The sequence below is a fragment of the Oxyura jamaicensis genome, chromosome 5 (assembly GCF_011077185.1).
Source record: "Oxyura jamaicensis isolate SHBP4307 breed ruddy duck chromosome 5, BPBGC_Ojam_1.0, whole genome shotgun sequence".
In the NCBI taxonomy this organism is placed as follows: Eukaryota; Metazoa; Chordata; class Aves; order Anseriformes; family Anatidae; genus Oxyura; species Oxyura jamaicensis.
In genome coordinates, this window is record NC_048897.1 from 49,451,868 (window position 1) to 49,473,616 (window position 21,749).

The window sequence follows — 21,749 nt, forward strand, 5'->3', positions numbered from 1 at the left end:
GGCCCAGAGCTGGGTGCAGGGCTCCAGGTGGGGTCTCACAAGGGTTGAGCAGAGGGGGACAATCCCCTCCCATGGTCATGCAGACCCAGACCAAGAGCAAGTACCCACAGCAGATCTGCTCTGCTGACAACACACATCCCCTGCTTTTCTCTGTCTCCTCTCTATGTTTGCTATAAATTAAAACCCTGCTTTTTGCCCTTTTACCTTATATCACCTTTTTCACAGCTCTGTTTCTCTGAGACACGTGCACAGGGCACTGTGGGATGTTGACGGGCTCAGCAGTGCGGCAGGCAGTGACGGCCGAGTCCCCAGCAGGCAGCAGCTGCCAGGCCATGTGTCCCCGTGTCCATGTGTCCCTGCTGCCAAGACGGCCTGGCACCGATGGGTGCACTCTGCCAGGACCAGGCTGAGAGCCCGGCAGGACCAGCATCTCTGGTGACAGCTCAGTATCAGCAGATGGAGACAGGGGACGAGCTGAGGGTCAGGAGGGGGCTTGCAACCACCATGAGCTTCAGTAACAGAAAACAACAGTGCAGGCTGCCTGAAATAAAACTCCTTCTCCTATCAGGTGACACTCAAGGCAACTGCAGTTTCAACCATCAAAGCAAAACCAAAAGGCTTTGGTCTCTGCAATTGCTCACAGACCTTAGCTGGGAAATGATCTTGGCACTGAACATTCTAGTGAGAGAAATGCTTTCTCAGGCTCCTGGAAGGACCACACAGCACAGACATGCCAGAGACATCCCGAGGTATCAGATACATAACTCTTTTCATAAGGATGCTTTAATCTCTAGCAGACAGCCCCTAAAATAGGAGCAGCAGAACCGAAGGGCAGGAGAGGAATGGCCAGACATTTTCAGGGACCCATGTGGGTGCCTGCTAACTCCAAACACACACATAACACCCAACACTCCACAGAGAAAGCTTGGAAGATGAGGCTTTCAGGCCAGTGGTACTATTGTAAAGTGACTCTGGGGGTGGGTTCACCTCTACCACCCCCTGCTCCCTGCCACCAAGGCTCCCTTGCAGCCACTGAAGGGAAAGATCCATCCTACCCACCTGGGAGATGTCTCCAAAAGCAGAGCTCACGTCCGAAAAGGCTTGTTCCAAAAGCCAAGAGGAGAAGTACAGGGCTGGCAGAAGTGTGGACATTGCCCCATCCCTGGAAGTGTTTAAAGCCAGGTTGGATGGGGGCTTTGAACAACATGGTCTGGTGGAAGGTGTCCCCACCCATGGCAGGGGGTTGGAATTAGAGGTCTTTGAGGTTCCTTCCAAGCCAAACCATTCTGTGATTCTATGATTTATGATTCTGTTTTCTTCACTGCCCAGCAAACTGAATCCCACCCATCAGTGGGACCTCTGTCCTGGCTGCCTTTTGCATACACAAAAAACAGAAAGGCAAAGCATGGACCCAGCACTTAATCCCCCTGGAATATTCCTACGAGGTTTGTCACTGACTAAAGCAATTTCAGCTTCCACCCCCATCCAAACCTGGGCTTTTTTCCCCTGGATTCCTGCAGCCACCCTGCAGTACAACACGCAGAGACAGAACCACCACCGTTATAGTTCTTGGCTGTGCACTCTTAGCTACAGTGAGGCATTGGCAGAGCTCAGCGCACTAATTCACCTCCATGTAAACATGATTATTTTAAATGAACTCCAGACAAGGTTTAACTGTAAAAACATCTCCAGTTTTTGAAGCATTTTTAAGTGCTCAGCTGAGAGTTGTTTTAGTCAAGGCAAGAACTCACCCTTTTTTTCAGTTTACAAAGAATATTTTCAGAATTAATAATGTCGCAACACCCCTCTAACTATAACACGATGCTTGAAAGAAAGTCACAGGTCTGAAAATAAAGCTACACCAGGATTTCACGGTTAGGATTTTCCCTTTCGTAGCAGGGCTGTTCATTTCCTTACAAGCAGGAATGCTTTCTGCTTTCAAAGCCAAGATGAAGAAGAGAAGCAAAAACAGTAAGAGGTATTCATTTGGCTGCCTTGCTTTAAATGTTTCTGGCATAGAGTTCCCATTATAGCTCGCAACGAAAAGTGGCAGAAGAACATTGTGTATACATTGTAGTGGTTGTACTTTCTCCGAGCAGACATGCTTGCAGGAGGCGGCAGATTAAAGAGCTGGTGTTACTTCAGACGAAGAAAAATAACATCTTGCCAGTTGTGTTTATTTGCAGGGACACATGATTTATGCTTTCCCATTTGTAGAGTGGTTGAGAGAAATGGATCACGTGGCACTGTTTAGATAATCCCTGAGGAAATTCAGGCTGCATCAGGCAAGGAGAGATAGGGTTTGTTCTCCGAGATGAGCGGTGCTGGGAAACGGCAGGGAGACGCGAGATTTCCTCAACTTCTTGGAATGAAGTTTAAGGCTCTGATTCCCTGAAAAGATTGAGTGTGGGTTGGGAGAATGAAGCAATTAAGATAACAACAAAAATAGCCCAGGTATGGGGGGGATGAATGGTCCTTTCCTGTTATTTATTGGCCCAGCGCAGAGCAAAAAAAAAACAGTGTCTCCCTAAAGGATCTTTACCTGTCAAACAGGACAGCAAGAAGATACAGATCTGCTCCTGTGAGCAGCAAGGAGGGGTTTGTCACCCTCCTGTCTGTGCTCCTGCATCCTGTTGTCTGTAAGGACTCCTCGTGGTGCTGAGGTCCCTGTCTCTCCCCTCTGTGCCCTCTTTCTTTTAGCAGGACTTGCAGAAGACAGCCAGATTCTGCAAAAATTTAGTTTCCCAACAAAATCTACAAGAGCTTGAACAAAACCACCTGCATCCCTACCCTGAAAATCATGCTCACAAAAATTAGAGGAGGCAGCAGCGTAACTGTGCACTAGAAGAGGACAGCGATTGCAAAGACGGCTGTAGCTAACTGATCCCCTCCCTCCCAGCCATACCGGGAAAAAAGAACAAAATCAGCCAACAAAGTTTGGCATAGAGGCACAGAACTGTAAACCCTCATCAGCTTTGAGCTGCAAAGTTTATGGGGCAGAGGAATCGCTTACCTGGCATCCTATTGCCTAGAAAGCTGCATTAAACAACTGGCATTAACAGACTTAAGCGGTGTTTTAAGCAGATGCTGGGTTTCACAGCAAGTAAGTACCATGTCTGATTCATGCCTCGGTGCCACAGGTACTGATTAAGGAAACGCAGCGGGGAGGGAGCCGCAGCTTTGCAGCACGGAAGGGAAGGAAGGTGGCATTGACGTGACAGATTCAGGATGCTGGATGCCCTTCTCCAAGGGCACATCATGCAGGAAGAGCACAATTTCCAAGACTGTCAGAATAAAAAGAAGGGGAGGGGGAGAAATGACAGGATGCCACTCAGCCAGCAAAATCCCCAGTCATTGCAAGAAGCATCTCCTGGAACCCATTAAAAATCAGCTCCAAGTCATCACTACGGTGGCAAGATTTACACATAGTGATCAAACAGTGAGCTACCCAGGTGATAACAGGCTGCAGAATAAGTACAAATTTATATATATTAAGGAACAGGCACCAATCAGGGGAGTGTCTTTCAGGGGCTGGTAAGAAATGAGTGCGCTGAGATGGCAGAGCAGGGAACGACCCCGCTGGTGTGACAGGGGCACGTCCCCGCAGAGGGGGCACTGCCTGCGGCCAGCTCAGGGCAAAATGAAACGTTAGCAAACCTAATTTGCAGGGCTGGGCACTGCTGCCTGCAAAAGACAGAGCCAAGGGAGGGCCTGGAGAGCCCATATTGCTGTGCCACCTGCCTGACAGTGAGCTGTTAAATAGCTTTGTTATTTATTTATAAAACTTTTAATTTTATCTGCAAAGCAGAACACAGCAGCAAGGTTGCTGCTTTCTGCTTGGTGCTTCCTAGAGTTGGCCCTGGCTTCAGGTTTCGCATGAATTCTTTGCTCAGCACCCACTCAACTATTCAAAGATCTTTGCATTTCCCTTTTTCCCAACTATTTTTTGAAAACTGCCCTAATCCTGAGTCCTGCAATGGGAACTACGAAGGCGAGAAGCCCACTGGCTCTTGGTTTAAGCCATTTCCAGAGCTTCACGTATCCCTTCTCAACAGCTTCAGCACAGGACCCGTCAGACCAAAAGACCTATGGGCCTTGGGGGTGACATCCCAAGATATAACAAAAGCTGTACACATGGACACGGAATTGTGGGTTTGTACTATTGCCATCCCAGGGGCATGGCATTGTTATGGCTTCTGCATAACCAGGCACATGAGTGCAGTGAGATTTCATTTTTTTTCTTAGGGAATTCTGACAAAAGCATCTGTTGCTGCTCTCTCACCTGCTCCTGGACTGAGATGTCAAAAGGACAACCCTGGAGAAGCAGAGAAGAGCCTGGTCTGGCTGAAGAAGTTATAAAGAAGTGTCCAGAATTCTTCCTGGCATTATCTAATCATTTCATACGTAACTGTACCACTGGTCCTCATAGAAACAAGAGAACGCTAAGACATGCAATGGTGTGGCTCAAAGATGCTTCAGCATCGGGTTGGGTAAATGATACGGTCACACCTGCGGGACCACGAAGCAAAATCACAGCCTAGTCCTGGAAGGTGGGGGAGCCATCAACACACAATCATTAACAATGAATATTTTAGAGACAACCTCTGAAACACACATATTTAAATCAGGAGTGCAGCAGAAGAAAGGGATAAAAAAAGGAGAAACCCATAGGAACATGTACAGTACAGCTGGCCAGTACAAATACTACAAACTCACAAAGTAGCTCTCAGTCCACTTAGAGAACCCTGTTGGATTTGTACAGAAAGGATGAACTTCTCATGTCGTATCAGTTCAGTAGGATGCAACCTTCTTGCCCTTCTGTCTTAAAATCTTGTGTCTAGTGTTAACAGCGAGCTGTTAAATAGCTGCAGGGTTCCCGCTCTGAAACGGATACATTTCAGAGTGAGATCCAGCAATTTTTTGCACATGTGTAATTTTAAACATGTGAGTGCTTAATTCACGGGGAGAAGGTTGGCACTTACATCTGTACCAAGTCAGGACAGAAATGTTATCCTGTATTGATCTGCAAAAGCACCTTGGAAGGTCAGCACATGTTTTCAGCAGCTTATTTTGACAACTTCCATCCCTGAGCTATGAAGGTGTGCAGCAGTAATAAAAACTTAACTTTATCCAATTTCCCACAATTCAGATGAGATTAATCGTGCACATGAAATGCTCTGCTTCCTATTCTGAAATACAAGGTTACTCAGCTGGGTAGAGGAGGGGTGATGCTGGCACCAGACAAGCCAAAAAACAGCTCATGGCTGAAGTCCTGTCCCAAGGGGCTCCTGCCTGTGCCAGGAGCTGCGTGCTGTCCCTGTGGATCAGTCACTTTATTTCTGCTGCCCTTATCATATGGCATCTCTTTTTTTCTTAGGTGTGTGGGAGAGGAGGGGAAAGAAATTGGATTCCGAGCACCTCCCTTCCAAACTGCCAGATTTTACTTCACCAGAATCAGATTTTGAGCCCCTCATTTCCAAGCTGCCAGATTTTATTTACCAAAATCAGAAAACGATGGTCAGCAAATAATGCTTCGGACATTTCAGTTTTGCACTTTCATAATGCGCGAGTCCCATCCGTGAGCAAACACCCTTGTCCTGGTGCCTTCCTAGTGTCACACTCCGGCCACCTTCACCAGGAATTCAGCTGAACCAAAAAATAAAGCCAGGGTTTTGGTTTCCACGCTACAATCCTGAAATAGAGCAACGACCTCCTCCCCCCACCTCTCCACTGCTGAAAAATAGAGCCGTACAGAGGTGGGGTTTTAATACTTTTCCTGGATGGAATTCTATTTGATGCCGTTAAGCTTTGATGACATACCCCAATGACTTGCTTGGAAGAAATCCATTTAGCAAGCTTGCAAATCACGCTGTTTCAGTTCTGTGAGTGCCCATGAGAAATGTGCATTTTCAATCACAAAAGCTGTGGAAACAAAATGGAACTTGGAGACGCAGACAGATGAATTCCTTATCGCAGCTTGGCTGCGCGCACCGAACATGTGCTTACCATTTCAAACTCCGGAAAACTATTTACAGGAATCTGAAATACAAGACTGAATCCAAAAGTAAGAAATAGATAAATTTCTAGAAGATTTTTTTTTTTCCCATTTCAAAGGAAAAAATGGAGAGGCTGATTAAAAACAAAGCAAAATCCCAACCCCCCCACACAGCCTTGAGCTTGTTCCTAGGATTATAAAAACTGACTTGTAACATGAGCTGTGAGCTGGGTGCCGGATTTACAGAGGTCCCCTTATGTTTATGTGGCAGGATACTTTGTTTGGGGTATGTTTGGGGGAAAGAAAAGCAAATACTCTGCACTTCCTCCACCCTCACAATTCTCTTTGAGGGGTAAGTGGAGGTTGCAGTGGGGTGAGAAATTCGGACATCCCACAGCGTAATCCCCACCAGCACCACCTGAATCACACCGCCAGGCATCCAGAGGCTTCCAAAACCACCCATCAGTCATGCCGAGGTGGAATAGAGCATAAGTCCAGATGTAATTTTCAAAACCAATTGAAAATGGTCTTCACTGGACCTTTTCTGACATATTTGCTTAAAAACACAGCTCCTTTCCACATGGCTCTACTCCTTCCAGTACCTAAAGGGGGCTAAGGGAAAGCTGGGGAGGGACTTGTCAGGAGGTGGAGTGACAGGACAAGGAGTGAGGGTTTTGAACTAAAAAAAAAGGTAGGTATAGATTAGATATTGGGAAGAAATTCTTTACTGAGGGCGGTGAGGCCCTGGCGCAGGCTGCCCTGAGGAGCTGTGGCTGCCCCATCCCTGGCAGTGCCCAAGGCCAGGCTGGATGGGGCTGGGGGCAGCCTGGGCTGGGGGCAGGGGTTGTGCCCATGGCAGGGGCTGGGATTAGATGGGCTGTGAGGTCCCTGCCAACCCAACCCACCCTGTGAGTCTGTGATTCTGTCAATGAAAATACATTTGACCTAAAGTACCTTTGACTTTCCTGTCCCCAGGAAGAGGAAAAGTAAGAGAATTAATTAATTAATTTAATTAAAAAAATATGATGCTCAACATTGCAGACAGTAAAACCTCACAGTTGTTTTCTTGGTATGAAAACTGCCTCCCTCACCGGCCAGGACTGTCCCATCACCTCCTCGTGCACTCTCCTCGCCGTGTGTCCATCCATCTGCCATCTCTCGTCTCACCCCGTTTGGCAGCTGTCTGCCTGCTCTCGATTCTGTTTCTCAACTTTGTTTAGCAAAGTGCTGTCCTGATCCTACAGCTCTGGGCTCATTTGCTGTTTACGCTGCAACAAAGGGAACTTAAATTATGTATGAGCATCCTAAAACGCCTGGCAGATTAATAGAGCACTTGGAGCGTAGTTTCATAAAGGTTTTTCTCTTGCCGGGAAGCTGGTTTAAGACTCTTCCCCCCTCGCCACTGCATTTCGTTATCAGTAGCTCCAGTGCAGCTCCTTGATGCTGTGCTGAAGCAAACTGACGCAGGATAAAGGACATCCCCACCCTCCCAAAAACAGCTGCCATTCAGAGCATCGATCGTGTCAAGGCCCAGCTCCCCAGCCAGCGGTGTGAGCACCCCGACAGTGGGGGGACGTCCAGAAGCAGCTTTACCCCCAGACAACACGTTCGTGACACTGCATGGTGGAAGCCAGCTCCTAGTAATGCTGTCACAGTTGTACCTTTGCTTTTTTTAAAGCGCTGTTGCATTTTGCATGAAGCCTGCCACGCTTTTCCCCCCAACCCGAATCTGCTATTTTCATGTCTGTCAAGACAGACAAGAACACAACTCTATAACGTGCTCAAGAGACCTCCTCTGGAATTGAATCCTCTAGATATTACTGACCTTGAACGCTCGAAGCTCTCTCTTTTTCCATTTACCCTTGCAGATTCTGCAGCAAATCAACCGAACCTCGTGTCAATGAGATCAAAATACAACCGACGGGAACTTTTAATCTTTCTCAGTTACAGGGAGATGAAATCAGTGCAGGCTCCATAAAATAAGAGTAATGGGAATTGCTCACGGTTATGACTATCTGCAACAACAAAGCACCTCCCATTAAGCGACGCAGCGAAGCTGTGCAGATGAAGTTATATGCTCCAGTGTCACAACAAGGTGCAAGTCAACCAAAAAGGAGTATTTTTCCCTAGCTTTTGAGAGCTGCCTGCATGTCCCATGTCTTTGAAAGTGTCACAGCGTCCTTGATTTTCCGGACACCCCATGAAAAGCTCAGGCTGGACAAGGAACAGAGCAAAAGCTGTTTGTCCTGCCTGGAGAAAAGCTCCTTACCTCTTTTTCCTGCTGGGACACATCTGAATCCCACTTTTTTGATTCAGTTAGATGCTGCTTGGGGCAGGCAATCTTACCTTTCTCCCCACTGCAGGACTGGCCACATTGCTGTGAGCAAACTGAGCGGTCCCTTGGTGGTGGCAGCGCTGCTGCTAATCACGACGTGGCAGCTCTGACTACAGATCAGCGGGCTTCCGAAGGGCTGAGACTACCAAGTAGCTCTGTCCCAGGAGAAGGAGGAATTTACATAAAATGAATGTAAACAAATAACTTTCTCCATTCAGACTTGTTTCAACAAGGACGAGACAAATCATCTCCAGGGAAATAACTATCAAAACGCTGAAAAACCCCTGCAGTTGTTACAAATAGAAGTGTCTCGCAGTAACAACATGAACCCTAAGGTCTCTTTTACATACACTTTTTGAATTACTATCTTGTGAGAGCAGTCTTCTAAGGATGAACAAGCTCTGAAAGTATCCAGAAACAATTTTCTTGCAGAATTTGATTTTGCATATATTTTCCTCTGGCTCCACATTTCAATAATACTGACACTGTATTGAGCCAACCATTTTTTTCCCCATCACTGAGTGAGACCTTTGCCATGGATTTTAATACTGATCCCTTCCACAGTCATTTGTATATACAATAAATATTTAAATGACCTTCATGATCATTGACTTAGCACAATGATTCCAAAAAATTATTTTATTTGCTTAAAAATATTTGATATATTCACAAGCAGAGGCACTGCCTAAATTTACAACCATAATCGTTACAAAATTGTAAGAAAAACAGTAGAAAATAAGCAGTACTGAGACACCAGTATTGTGATGAAACATCCAGACTATCACACCAGGCAGACAAACGTACCGAACAAAACCTTCAGACAGTGCCTGTCAAGCTTTAAAATGTATCTGTCCCTGAAGAATCCGAATCCCCATGTATGCTGCTCATACTTTGTGCTTGGTTATCTGTATTCATGGAAGGCAGCTTCACCGACACCTTTGCTGCAGAAACGTGTGAATTGAAATGTGGGACAACATCTTCTCCTAGGAAAAAAAAAAAAAAAAGAGCAGAACAAAACCAAATTATTTGCAGTCTACAGCAGCTACAACTTTACTGGAGTCATCTCTGTATTGCATCACTTCAGGGAAATACAGAGAGACAGACACCTCGCTGCCCGCAGGTTTGGGGCATTTCAGAATGTGCTAGTTCAGCCACCTCAGTTCTCTTTATCAGAGAATAAAGGGATGAGTCTCTGGACATACACAGAATGCGCTGTATTAACATACACATACATCGTATGTACACACACGCATTTATACATACATAATCTCCAGTAGGCACAGAACACTTCAAACACACATCCTGCTTCCCACAGGAAAACATAACAAAACAAAACAAATGAGATCTGCAGACCCTAACAGCATCTCTAAAATCCATCAATATGTGTATGTCTGTTTGCATCAAACCTCAGAAAACAGTAAGGCTGTTCAATACCACATCGCTTTATACAATCCTAAAAAGCAAAGCCATTATGGTTGCAGCTATTGGCTACAAGTCCCATGAAGAAAAACACCCTGTGAGTGCTTCAGCTGCCCAAAACACAAGTTAGAAGCTGTTTTAGCTTTTCCCAGCTCCAACCCATTTCCCTGACAGCTTATGGAGGACGCCAGAGGTGGGAAGGCAGAAGGGTGATGGGCAAAAGCTCCTACGTTTAGCCACAGGAAGGAGACAAGGTGCATCAACCCGTGGGGCTGAAGGAGCAAGACATAGATCAGGCTACAGAAACAGTACGAAGCAGGGCAGGAAAAATGGCACTGGATGAATAGCATAGCATTCACAGAGCTACAGAAAGAATATTTGGAGATTTCAGGTGTCCTTGGGATATTTATTTTAAATGCAGCAGCTACAGGCAAAACATACATCAGTCTGTGTTCAACAGCAAAGGCTCTCCTGGTGTTTGTTCTTATTCCAATAAGCTATAACAATTCTCCCTTCCTCTATGACAGGCTAGGTAATTAAAACACTATTTTCTCAATGAAAAAAAGTTCATTCACCCCAGTTAATTATCTACTCTGTCACTGTAGTAGTAATCGGCTTTCATCTGACTTGTAGCAAAGCACGCTTCAAATGACTAATTAAAACAACAAAACCCCACTGCAAAAATAAAGTTTCTTTGGGTGTTTTTCATGCTCGAGCAGCCGCCAACAGCCTAGGAAGTCAAACACGAATGAAGCCAAAGATGGTAAAGCCAGTCCATGGAGCACCCTGTGCCAGCCAAGGCACAGGGAGGCTCTGCCGAGGTAGCAGGAGCACCAGAGTATTTTTTGGTGTCCCCTGGGAGCCACCACGTCACCTCCCTGCCCCGGCGATGTACGCACTTTGCGAGAAGCAACGTCCACAGTTTCCCTGCCTACCCTCGCTTTCTGGACTGCCTTCTTCATTACCAGCCTGGAACCCTCCCCAGAGTTTGTGTTGGCATGGGCCCGAGCAAATTAACACATGGGCAGTAAGAAGGAACTCAGCATCTTCTGAACGTTACTCAAAAGCACATTTACGGTAACACCCCAAAGATGTGCAAGGAACATATGTGTTTTGCTTTTCCAGAAGTCATTCCATGAGCTTAGTCTGTAACCACGCTTGGATGACAAAAATAGGTTATTCAGAACGGGAACAGAAGAAATGCAAAGGGTTTATTTGGTCAGACGTGAAGCTGACACACAGTAAAAGATGTGAATGTGTAATGCCCAAGGAAGCTCTGTAAATCATCCTAGACGCTAAAGCAACCCTCCGATGCTACATGGAGTTTGATGCTTTCAAAGCTTGACTTTGTTCATAATTTCCACAGTCATGTCACATTCCATGAGGTCATTGTTTCAACAGCTGTTTTCAGGTTTATGGAAAAAAAAAGGGGGCGGGGGGGGAGGAATAAGAAGAATATCTCCTTATCCCAAGGCTCAGTAGGAACTTCACGAGCATTTGATTCTGGGGTGCTGAAAGACCATATCATATCAGTAAACATTCTTCTTAACACGTCCTCTAGTCTATTTTACAGATGTAGTATAGTTCCATTTTATGATAGATATAAAATGCTAAAGGGACAGAGAAATCAACAGAATATTTCCATCTACGTGCTCAACTGAAAAACCACCAGGTCCCAAGTTATCCAAATACCCTTAAAGATAAGCTTAAAAAAATACCCAGAGTAAACACTTCCCTTTTTCTAAAGGAAGAAATCTGAAGTCTTTGACTTTGTTAGATACATGCAGAAAATACACACCTTTCAGCACTTTAACTATAAAAAATGATGGGTATCCCATTTCAGCTACTCAACAGACTCTACTCCATGACTGTAACTTTCCAGGACAGAAAGCTGCTAGTCCTACACTCTACGTGGGCTCCAAGATGCAACTATTACGTTACTTTCATGTGCACTTTATCATCGTCACTTCTCACTTAATCAAGCCTCTGGCATGTGCAGTGCAAACGTTTTAAAAAACACTTCCATATATACAAAGAGATGTCTCTGTGAATAAATACACAAACACTAGCACACGTTTAAATGCTTGTATTTATCTTTCGTATACGTTTTTAAGCATGCATACGTACTGATGTCTATAGTGGGCTTTGGCTGTACATCAGCGATAGTTTGTACAGCCTTTGGCCAGCCCCTCCTTTAACACTGTGATACTCCATTTTATTTTTCCCCCTATCAGAGAACAGCTCATAACCAATACGAAGCTGGTTTCCTCTTACACACTGAACTTTTCACAGCCGCAAATATGCAAATAGCAATGGTTATAATCTCCTGATACGCCATCAAATCACATGGAAAATTCCTCCACTTACAAAGCAAGGCAAGGCAGGACAACAGGTAATCTTCACAGCGTTTTCCTCTTTGGAAGCTCTGGAAGTACTCACTACAATTTTGTAATCACGTACGTCGGTGTAGTTACAAAAATTTTCCTTGTTAAAATCCAATAAGTGGAACGCGGGACCTAAGGTGCCCTCCATTCCTCCAAATCCACCGTCACCATCTAATAGGATACATTCGTATAAACTGTGAAAACCAACACCCCTCCTGAGTGTGTGAGGGTCTTCGGCTGGTGGAAACTCAGCGGTGACTGGAAACATCTTGGTGACCCTCGAATGGAAAAGGTCAGGTTTCAGATTAGGGATTTGTCCCGGGCTCGGCAATCTATAACAGACTCGTGTACGGTACTAAATTTCCAGATCTTTGTTTAACAGAAACATAAAAATTAATGGTGTGTCAACCATCCGGTGACCTGTGAAGGGAGTTTTTCCTCTACGACGTACCGTCACACAGCGAGCATGCTATGTGCAAGTGCACTGTGAATGTGTGCCAAATGGGAAAGGAACTGAAACACACTGAAGGGAGGCTTGGTTACCAATACCATATGGCAACAATAAGAACAAAGAAAAATGTTTAAGTCTTTCTTTTTAAATTTTTCTATTTGGCAAAATAAAAAGACTAAACAAGTCTAACTTTTAAGCCAAATAAAAACCATGTGCTTTAACTCCTTAAGGTCGGTGTCCACGTGTTAAATAAAACTTCCAATTCTGATCTGTCGGGAGGCAAAGCAGACCCTTATCTCATAGACGATGAGTGCTATCTTCACAGACAATGAATAGGGAGGACCAGGGCCCAGGTTATTGTTTCAGTATAAAACCAGAGCTGTAATTACTGTAATTACCTGCATATGACTTCCTGAAATTTATAAACAACCATCACCCTCCAAAACCCTCCCTCTACTCTCTATCTGATGTAAAAACTGAAGCAGCTAACTTCTAGAGCAAGAATAAACTTCCAAGCATATGAAAAAGCCAACATGAATGCAGCACTCTCATTCCTTTAACAGCGCGGGGTAATCTCAATGGCTTGTTTCTTCTTCTGCCAGCTTCCAGCTGCTTCACTTTGTTTATTACCGACTTCAAAGTTTCAAATGGTGTCCTGTCCCGACAAATAACTTCCTCCAGATGGCATTCTCTCAAGTGTTCAGGGACAGCAGAGCACCTGCAGATCTGTAATTCAGCATCTTAAAACCTCCAATGAAGTGCCTTAATATTTTTTTTTTCCTGTCATTCCCCCATTTTGCTCTTTCCCTACAAAAAATAGTTCTACATCTGTGATATAGTTGCAAAGACCATCAGCAAGGAAACACAGTTGTCAGAAATTCTTTATGGTAATGACTGATAAGAAGAATATCTACGAGTCCAAAGATAACTGAACCACTACCTGTAGAAACATTTTATCTGCACCTCTTCCCTGTAATTAAAGATGTGAGATACGTATGGGGGACACCAAAGTGTCCCCAATCTATTTCTCCATGGATTTCTGTGGGGTAGCAAAAACCCCCACCGACACACTCATTTTCGTACCTGCTCGTACAGGTATATCAACACAAGAAGCAGGATCTTCTGCAAAATCCAAATTATTCCAGACTTGCTGGGCTGACGTATATTGATAAGAAACAGCCATATTTTGATGTCAGCAATTCCGAAGGCTAAAGTGAAAGAGAAAATACACTCCAGTGTCTGTCATGTTACTAATTATAAGCAGTATTTCCAGTCCAGACTCACGTCTAGCTAGACCCTGTATATTGGCTACATAATTCAGGGCTTCTGGAATTTAATGGCTTACACAGTTGAAACCTGGTACGGTAAGGGACCGCTCACACGGCCTCAAGATGGCAAAGAATGCAACATTCTCAGAAATGAGCACGACCATCAACAGTTTCTCAAATAACCCAGGCGTTTGGACAAAATTATTCTCCATTCATTAGACACGAAAGGTCCTCCGCTCTTCCAGCCCTGGCCCGCTTCCACCTTGAAGTCATATGCATATTTATGTTATTATGGAGATGTCCTTCCTCAGCTCTGCCAGAAATGAAGCGAAAATGTTTAAGCACGTGTGCTTTTTAAGGGCAGGGACTCTGTTTTTGTTGTGTAAGCACATCGCTCAGCACATGGCCCTCGGCTGCAGGTCAGACCGCTGGCTCCCACTAGGACGGGAACACAAAAAGCAAGAGCACAAGATGCTCTGCAAGGGCAGGCAACTCTGTTCTCTGTCCCCCAAACAGCCTATCCCCAGCTTAACCAGTTTCATGACAAACAGGAAAGACTCTAGGCAAACTTAGGCCAAATTTCCAGGGCTGAGTTACATGAAAGGGATAGATTTACAATTCAAACCCATCAGTTATTCTACAAAAATGGACTGACATCTGTAGGGCCGGAGCCAAAAATGTCTGGATCTAAAAGCACGAGTCGACTGCTTGAGCTGAAAAAACACAGTTTCATTCTCAGAGGCTTCAGCCAACTCATAAACCCCGTAAGTGGGCTACAGCCACCAGAGGAGACAGAAAAATATATAGTATGAGTTCAGTCGAAGTTCTGACCTAAACTTGGCAAATTCCATCTTCACATGGTGTAATGTACTTACAGAAACCGTGTGTACTAACACACAGAGAATAAACACGCACACACACACACACTTTTCTTTTGTTTGTTTGTTTGTTTAAGCCGTAATGTATATCCTAGCCATAAACATTGCTGAAAAGAAAATAAATCAGATCCCGAGTCGGTAAAGGAGGGTGGGACCCAGGCTAAGCAGCTAACAAATATTTCAAAGCAGAATACTTGAAAATGATTTTTCCTCCTCTCAAGTCTGAGTTCAAGGTTCAGTGGTTTTCCAAAACATGTTATATTCCCACCACCAGCAACACTAAACAGAACAAAAACTAGAAATACATAAAATAAACTAGAACCAGATTTTTCAAAATCCTAATACAGTTGCAAGAGACCGGTAGGGAAGGGCAGACAGAAAGCAGCTCCAAAAACATCTAGGAATGAGATTGCAGAGTTTACTAAATAAACATTTCCTTTTGGTGACTAAAATCTCCACTACTCCCTGAGATCTGGCATAGTTTGCTCTGCAGAATATCTCATTGTTGAACAATGAGGTTCCCCAGCCATATCTCTTGCTGTTGTTTCCCAGCAAACCACTTCCAAAAGCTGTGTAACGATCTTTCCATATAGCTACAACAATTATTAATACGAAGAAGAAATACTAAAAGTCAGCTTCAATGGTCCGTATGGAAGCCTGTGGTTTTTTGAACGTGCAAGTGGCTGGAAACAAATCATCATTTTGGAACTTTTTAGCCTTGCTACTTCTTGATCGCAACCATTTTCTTGTGAAAGAAGGAGAGGAGGGGGCTGCAGTAAACCTTGAAGCAGCAGGTATGCAAAAATTATAATCATTCAAAAGTAAAAGAGACAATGAAGGAACAGGAGAAGGAGCCTGAGTCTGAAAAAAAACACTAGGAAAACACGCAGCTTGTGCAAGGCTGGGGGGGGGAAGCAGTCTCTAAATCCACAAGAGAACCTAGGTAACAGCTGGTGGGATTGGGAAAATCTGACAAGTGATAATTAAAGACCAATAACTCCTATAATTTTTTTTTAAATTTTCTTCAAAATGTAACAGGCAATTTTAAATTATGGTTACATACAACTGATATATTTAGCTCCATCTATTCACACCTTCATGTTAGGGGATTCAAAAGACATTTTAATGCCAGGTGGTGAAGCAAATTAAAGAAGCCCAAAAGAAAACGGACTTATATGATCGAGAGCAGGAATGCAGAGCAAATTGTAAAAACGAACTTAGGCAGACCTCCCTCAGGATGCAGAATCATTCACTACAGTCCTAGCAGTAGGCCTGGCTCCCCTGAGACCTCCTATCTTTACATATTAATTGCAGTAATACTGCCAGCAGTACTGCCTCCAGCTTATCTACATCATACCACAGCGCTAGACATAATAGCATTCAGAGCCTACATGGGGAGTGGCAAGGGAAAAAACCAAAGCACCTATTTAATTCTTAGAAGTTACACGTCTTGTTTTTATTTTAAAATAATTAAGCAGTAATTTACACGTGCAACTGGAGCTGAACAAACAAATGCAATCATGTTTCACCGTAAATCAGGGCTGCAGTGGGTTTGAAAATGAGCATCTTCCAGGATAATGAACGATGGGTGTCCCAGGGAGGGAATTCCCTAAGTAAATAAAGTTCCCTTATAGGTTCGCATAGTGGCCAGAACACATTTTGGGTTACTCCAGAGTCTGTTTCTGCCTCAGAATTTTTTGTTCAGATCAGTTTGGCCCACGCATGAGGTTACCAGCACTAGGATGGCTCTCACGCAGCCTTTGACGTGCGGTGTCCCTGCACTTGGGATGTGTGTTCAAGGCAAATGACGATCCCTGCTTATCAGACGTGTTCCCTACGTCGCAGGTCAAGACCGAGCATGTTCTCCGCAGTGGTGTTTGCACTGCGTGTGCTTACTAAACATGGCACACTCCATTAACTCCTCAGCTACGTGACTATTAAAAAAATTGTTAGGAATGTAAGAGAACAACTTTCGGTGAATGTGGGAGAAGGCGCAAGCTGCTTTCTGTCACTTGAAACGTGATGGGAGCCCTTGATGTGATGTGATGGGAGCCCTCTCTCACAGAAAAGAGGATTTCCTGGGCAGGAGGTTACATTCCCTGCAGCCACGGCAGCAATGCACACCCAGGTCACAATGCAGGCTCTGGGATGGACATCAGGAAGAAAAGAGAGAACTTTCGGTACCACACAGCCCCTCAGGCACTGCTGCAGGGCTGAATTTCATCACTGCAAGTCATTCTCCACGCGTACTGAAGTCACTAAATGCATCCTTGTCATAAAAATTTATAAAAGACGTATACTCAGAACAAAAACCTGTTCAAATAACAACCTTTTTTTTTTTTTTTTTTTTCCTAGATGATCACTTCATCTCATTGTGGTTCTCTATCCTGAACATTTGAACATTCACACGACCTCATGCATTTGTTTTGGTGATTTTCACTTTCCAAGTCATAGGATTCTCCAGATGGAAACAGATTGCCATTACTGTGCTACCCTTACAAAAATCTGGCTTATTAAAAAGCCTATACCTACAGCGCAATTAATCAGGTTGTGCAATTGCACCTTTTAAAAAGATTGTTCCTCCTCCCCAGGAAAACAAAGCAAAGCAAGGCAGAACCAACCCAGCCCTATACAGTTAGCATTTGTTGGTGATTTATTTCAATAAACACTACAGCATCTCCACACACACATTTCTAGCAAGCATGTTGACAAAGTCAAAGTTAAAAGACCTCCTTTTAAGCCGTTTGTTAAACACCAGAAGATGGGCACTGAAGATCTTACCATTTAGGCCCATCAATTAACTTTGAAAGATGTATTGGGAATAAGCAATTCTAGGAAGCCTAAGGAGGTAAATCATTTTTCTATAGCTCAAAATCCCTTGAATCTGACTGGTTGGGGTTGGAACTAGATGATCTTTAAGGTCCCTTCCAACCCAAGCCATTCTGATTCTATAAAAGAACTCACAAATAGCTCTAAATTGATAAAGTCCTTGAGGTGCAGAAACACGCTGCTCTACAGCTATGCAGCCTATTTAGCATACTCCTTAACTCCTTCATGTACTTTACTACCTATTTTTAATGACACCCTTCCATCTCTGCTAGCGGTTGTAAGAAGCAGGGAAAACACTGCAGATGCCCCCAGCAGCACCGTGCCTCTTGCAGATTTCCACTCTGCCCAATGGTCCCAGCAGCAGCAGTGAAACCAAGGACTGCTACGAGTGGCCCTGACGCTGCTCAGCACAAATCCCCAAGCAGCAGCAGTCTGGCAGTGCCCTCCCAGACATCAATGTAACCATGTACATTGGCTTCTTACCTGGGCAGGTGTCCTTCACCTCCAAAACTGTGCACACACGAAACCTGAAACTTCAAAGAAGCTGTCTGGGCTAACTGGTGGTGGTAATTCTTTTCACTGCCCAGTGCCAGCTTCCTTCAGAAAGTGTTGCTCTGTTTGACAGTCGCTTTTCCCAGTCCAAAGTGGTGGTGCCAAACTTGGCTCGCACTCAGTTCACCAACAGCTTTCTTCACTGCCTTGGACCGCGTGATTAATATAGCTCGTAAGCAGCCTGAATGAAATTCATTTATCAATTGTCTGGGTTTAAATATTCCTGGCCACAATCTGCAGTGGAAAGGAACGCGTAGGGAAATCAAGGAGGTGTGTGTGCAAGCAGTTTCCTTGCAGAGGTGTGGGATACTGCATGCGACGCAACTCGTGCAGGTGAACAGCACGGTGCTTGGTCTGTGCATGGTGCTAGAGCACACACTGCACCTCCTGAATCCACAACTTGTACAGAGTTTGTAGGAAGAACAATAGTGGAAATTTCCCTTAGAAAGCAACTCTTGGCAATGATATAAAAGCAGTTATTTGAACAGTCCCAATCTGCACAAGCACACACGCCATGCAGCAGTACAAAACACACAAAGGTACAAAAACTCCAAAAAAGCTCTGCAGACCTCAAGTTGAGATGAGCTTGCACACAACACACAGGTCCACAAAAGCAGTAGCTGAAGCCCAGGACTTAGAAGATTTGCAGGTGAAGAATTAGGATCTAACGTAGTTACATATGTACCTCAGGTGCATGCAAGTCTATGCAAAATGTGAATACTGAAGAAAATCATCCATGAGTCATTTTGGTCCATTGGTAGATTTTAAAGCATCTTATGGAATTTAGTAACATACTTGAAGCCAATTCATTCATATCACATACATATTATACACATACCTCCACACTCCTAAGTGTAGGAACACTTACTCTGCAAGTACCAGATACATCAGTCTCATCTCTTGCAGCTTCTGCACACAATCACAGAATTTTTAAACGCATTATCCATTATTTTCTTTCCTTCCCTCTCTTAAACAGGGGCTATCATGAAAGAACTGATTCCAGAATACACTTAAAATTCACTACATATACAAGTTTGGGAACACATTTCCCCTTATGACTATTCTGTCACATAGCCCTAAGAGGTATATGGCTGTACTGCCTACACAAGAGCAGGAAAGAACATCTTTATTAGAGAACAACATTTGAATGTCACTGTTATTTGATATTTGATATGTATTTTTTTTAATTTTAAGAGAGAGAATGCATGGGCTGCAAGGTCTCTGAGAACAGGACTGTCTCCTACGACATGGGAAGCCTGGCAGAAAGGGGCCTGGATCACACCTGGAGCCTCTCAGTTCTGTAATGCAAACTGCAGCACAGCTTGACTGCCCTGCTTACAGGGAGTTGTCCAGTCCTTCCCTGCTCCTTCAGGAGAGAAATAAACAAGTTAATGCAGACTCCCTGTTCACTGCTCTGTATTTTCAGAGAACTACTTTGAAAGTGAGTAGAGTGGTAGCCAAGGTGCAGCATTATTCATACAACCTACATTTATCATGCCCAGAAAGTTTCCTGCCTACCTCTGGAAATGTATTCTAAATCTGATAAGAAAAATCCCCATTTAGAATCATTTGCTTGTTTAATTTTCACTTATTGAGCTTTAATGTACCATAAAAGTAAGTAATAACAACAGTGCCTTAAATAAATACCGCTTGTCTTGTACTCATTAATGTTTTAGAAGAGCACATAACTGCCTCTAGATACAGGAAGCTGCTGGAAAATAAAAACCAACCAATCATATAAACCAAAGTAAGAGCTTTAAAGAATTTTTTTGTCCAGGCCTGAGTTCAACAAAAATGTATTCTGTTCACTGTACACACGACACCGATGGGAATAAGAGCCAGTTCAAGTTCTAAGTTACCATTACTTGGGTAATAGCTTCAAGCTGCAAGGCACAGCTGTATAGGCCCAGCCAGACAGGCTATCACAGCAATGCTTTGATAGCATGGGGCCCTTAAGTGTCAGGATATAGAAAAGGCAGCAGTTGTTGGCTGTGAAAACAGTCTGATACAAACCAGATGGGGACTTACTTGATGGGCAACACAAAGGAAAACAATTGGCTCATTCAACAAAGTCAGGCCACTGCCCCAGAGAATTAACAGAAGACAATAACAGTCAACCAGAGTTGATGCAAACAAGAAACAGCCATGTGGTTATGGTTTAAGGAATTGTTTCTCCTCAGACTAAACATAAAGTTTTGATTTCTAATTCTTATATTCATTAATTTCAGTCCAGTTTACAAGCACCCTCTTCCTCCAAAGTCGTCCGTGTAATTCATTTATGTAGCACCAGCCTTCACACACCTACTTAAACAGAAAAAAATTACATGACAAAGAAGGCTGTATTAATCTAATGTTTCCTGAAGAATGCCAAGACCTCAGACAACTTTCTGAGCTGTGTCAGAACAACACTGCAGATGAACAGCACGCAGTGTGTTATTAGGCACACTAACTCGGAGACATTTGCATGAATAGAGCAGTATATTTACTGATTCGTTCCGATTTTAAATGAATAAAGCCCAGTAGGTCACATGCTGAGTTACTGGAGTACAGATGTCTTCCAGTTTTGTGAAGAGTTCTGTGTTTTTATTTATTTTACTTTCTCAGAAGTAAACTTCAGATCAATTATGTTACCACATAACAGCCTTGTTTGTCAGGCTACAGTGGAAAGTCTATTAAAAAAGCTATTATCAAGCTTTTTTGGAAACAATCACAAATATAAAAAACAGCTATTTCAGCCATAACTCAAAAAATCCCCAACCCTTTCAGTTTGAGAAGCATGTTTGTAGAAGATTATGGTCCAAAATCTTAATTGCTCTTGCAGTTTTATTACAGGAAATATAAAAGTGACATGTGCAAAGGTATTTTGATTACAAATTACTTACAGAGATTGCACAATAAGTCAGACCTCTAAGGGCCTTCTGCAATTTCACTCTCAGACTGAAAACATCTGAACTTTCTTTTCATACACTTCAAAATGTCCACAGTGGCAAGCTCCGCGCTGCGGTGCTCGGTACGTAAGGTTGGACAGCACATCCTCGGGGTACCCAAGCAAGCGCACCTACAAAATGTGGTGACAGACAACGTCCTGGATGCCTTAAATCTCATCATCCTGGGATCTGCCAGCCTCAGTGCACGACCACACATCTCCTGAGCTCCACTACTGCTGGAGATGGCTTGATTCATGGATTTCTGAGCTAACAGCGTTGCATGATGTAAATATCTCCTAAATATATCGCTCCGACCTACAGTGGGTATACATGGAGACTCCTCTTCTTTATTAGAGCTTCACTTCCCATGCAGACTGGCAAGAAGAGCTGAGTTAAGAGCTGAATGTATGGCTCTTGTTTAACAGCCAGCACTGGATAGACAGAGTTAGGGAGTTTGTCCTAAAAGGGAGGAAAAGACTTACTGAATTAACAGAGCACGTGGGGTCAGGGGCTTATTCTTGTCCTGAGTGGTTCTAACTTCTAGCTGCTGGGGAGCTCGAGCCCGTCAGCACGGTTTTACTGCAGAAAAGACTGTAGGTAGAAAAGGACATTTTTCCTTCAGTTTCCTGCCGTAAGCACGGAGCCAACACTCTAACAAAGCCGTTGTGTGCTGCGCTCTGTCTGAGCTCAGACATCTCTCCAGCAGGACCA

General features: G+C 44.0%; 1 protein-coding gene and 1 long non-coding RNA gene across 4 annotated transcripts in view; both read right to left on the reverse strand.

Moving 5' to 3' along the window:
- Window positions 1-4,373: 4,373 nt before the first annotated feature.
- On the reverse strand, window positions 4,374-6,517 carry LOC118168076. Its single transcript, XR_004751345.1, has 3 exons — window positions 6,007-6,517; window positions 5,821-5,922; window positions 4,374-4,881 (listed from the first exon to the last, which is right to left on the reverse strand). It is a non-coding gene; the product is annotated as an uncharacterized LOC118168076 (long non-coding RNA).
- A 2,442-nt stretch (window positions 6,518-8,959) lies between these two features.
- Window positions 8,960-21,749, reverse strand: part of KIAA0586 (KIAA0586 ortholog) — a 66,775-nt gene continuing 53,985 nt past the window's right edge. For all 3 annotated transcript variants that reach the window (XM_035328175.1, XM_035328176.1, XM_035328174.1), the window contains one exon: window positions 8,960-9,313. In XM_035328175.1, the coding sequence (XP_035184066.1) occupies window positions 9,168-9,313 (146 nt within the window). In that variant the 3' untranslated portion in view covers window positions 8,960-9,167. The remainder of the gene's footprint in view (window positions 9,314-21,749) is intronic.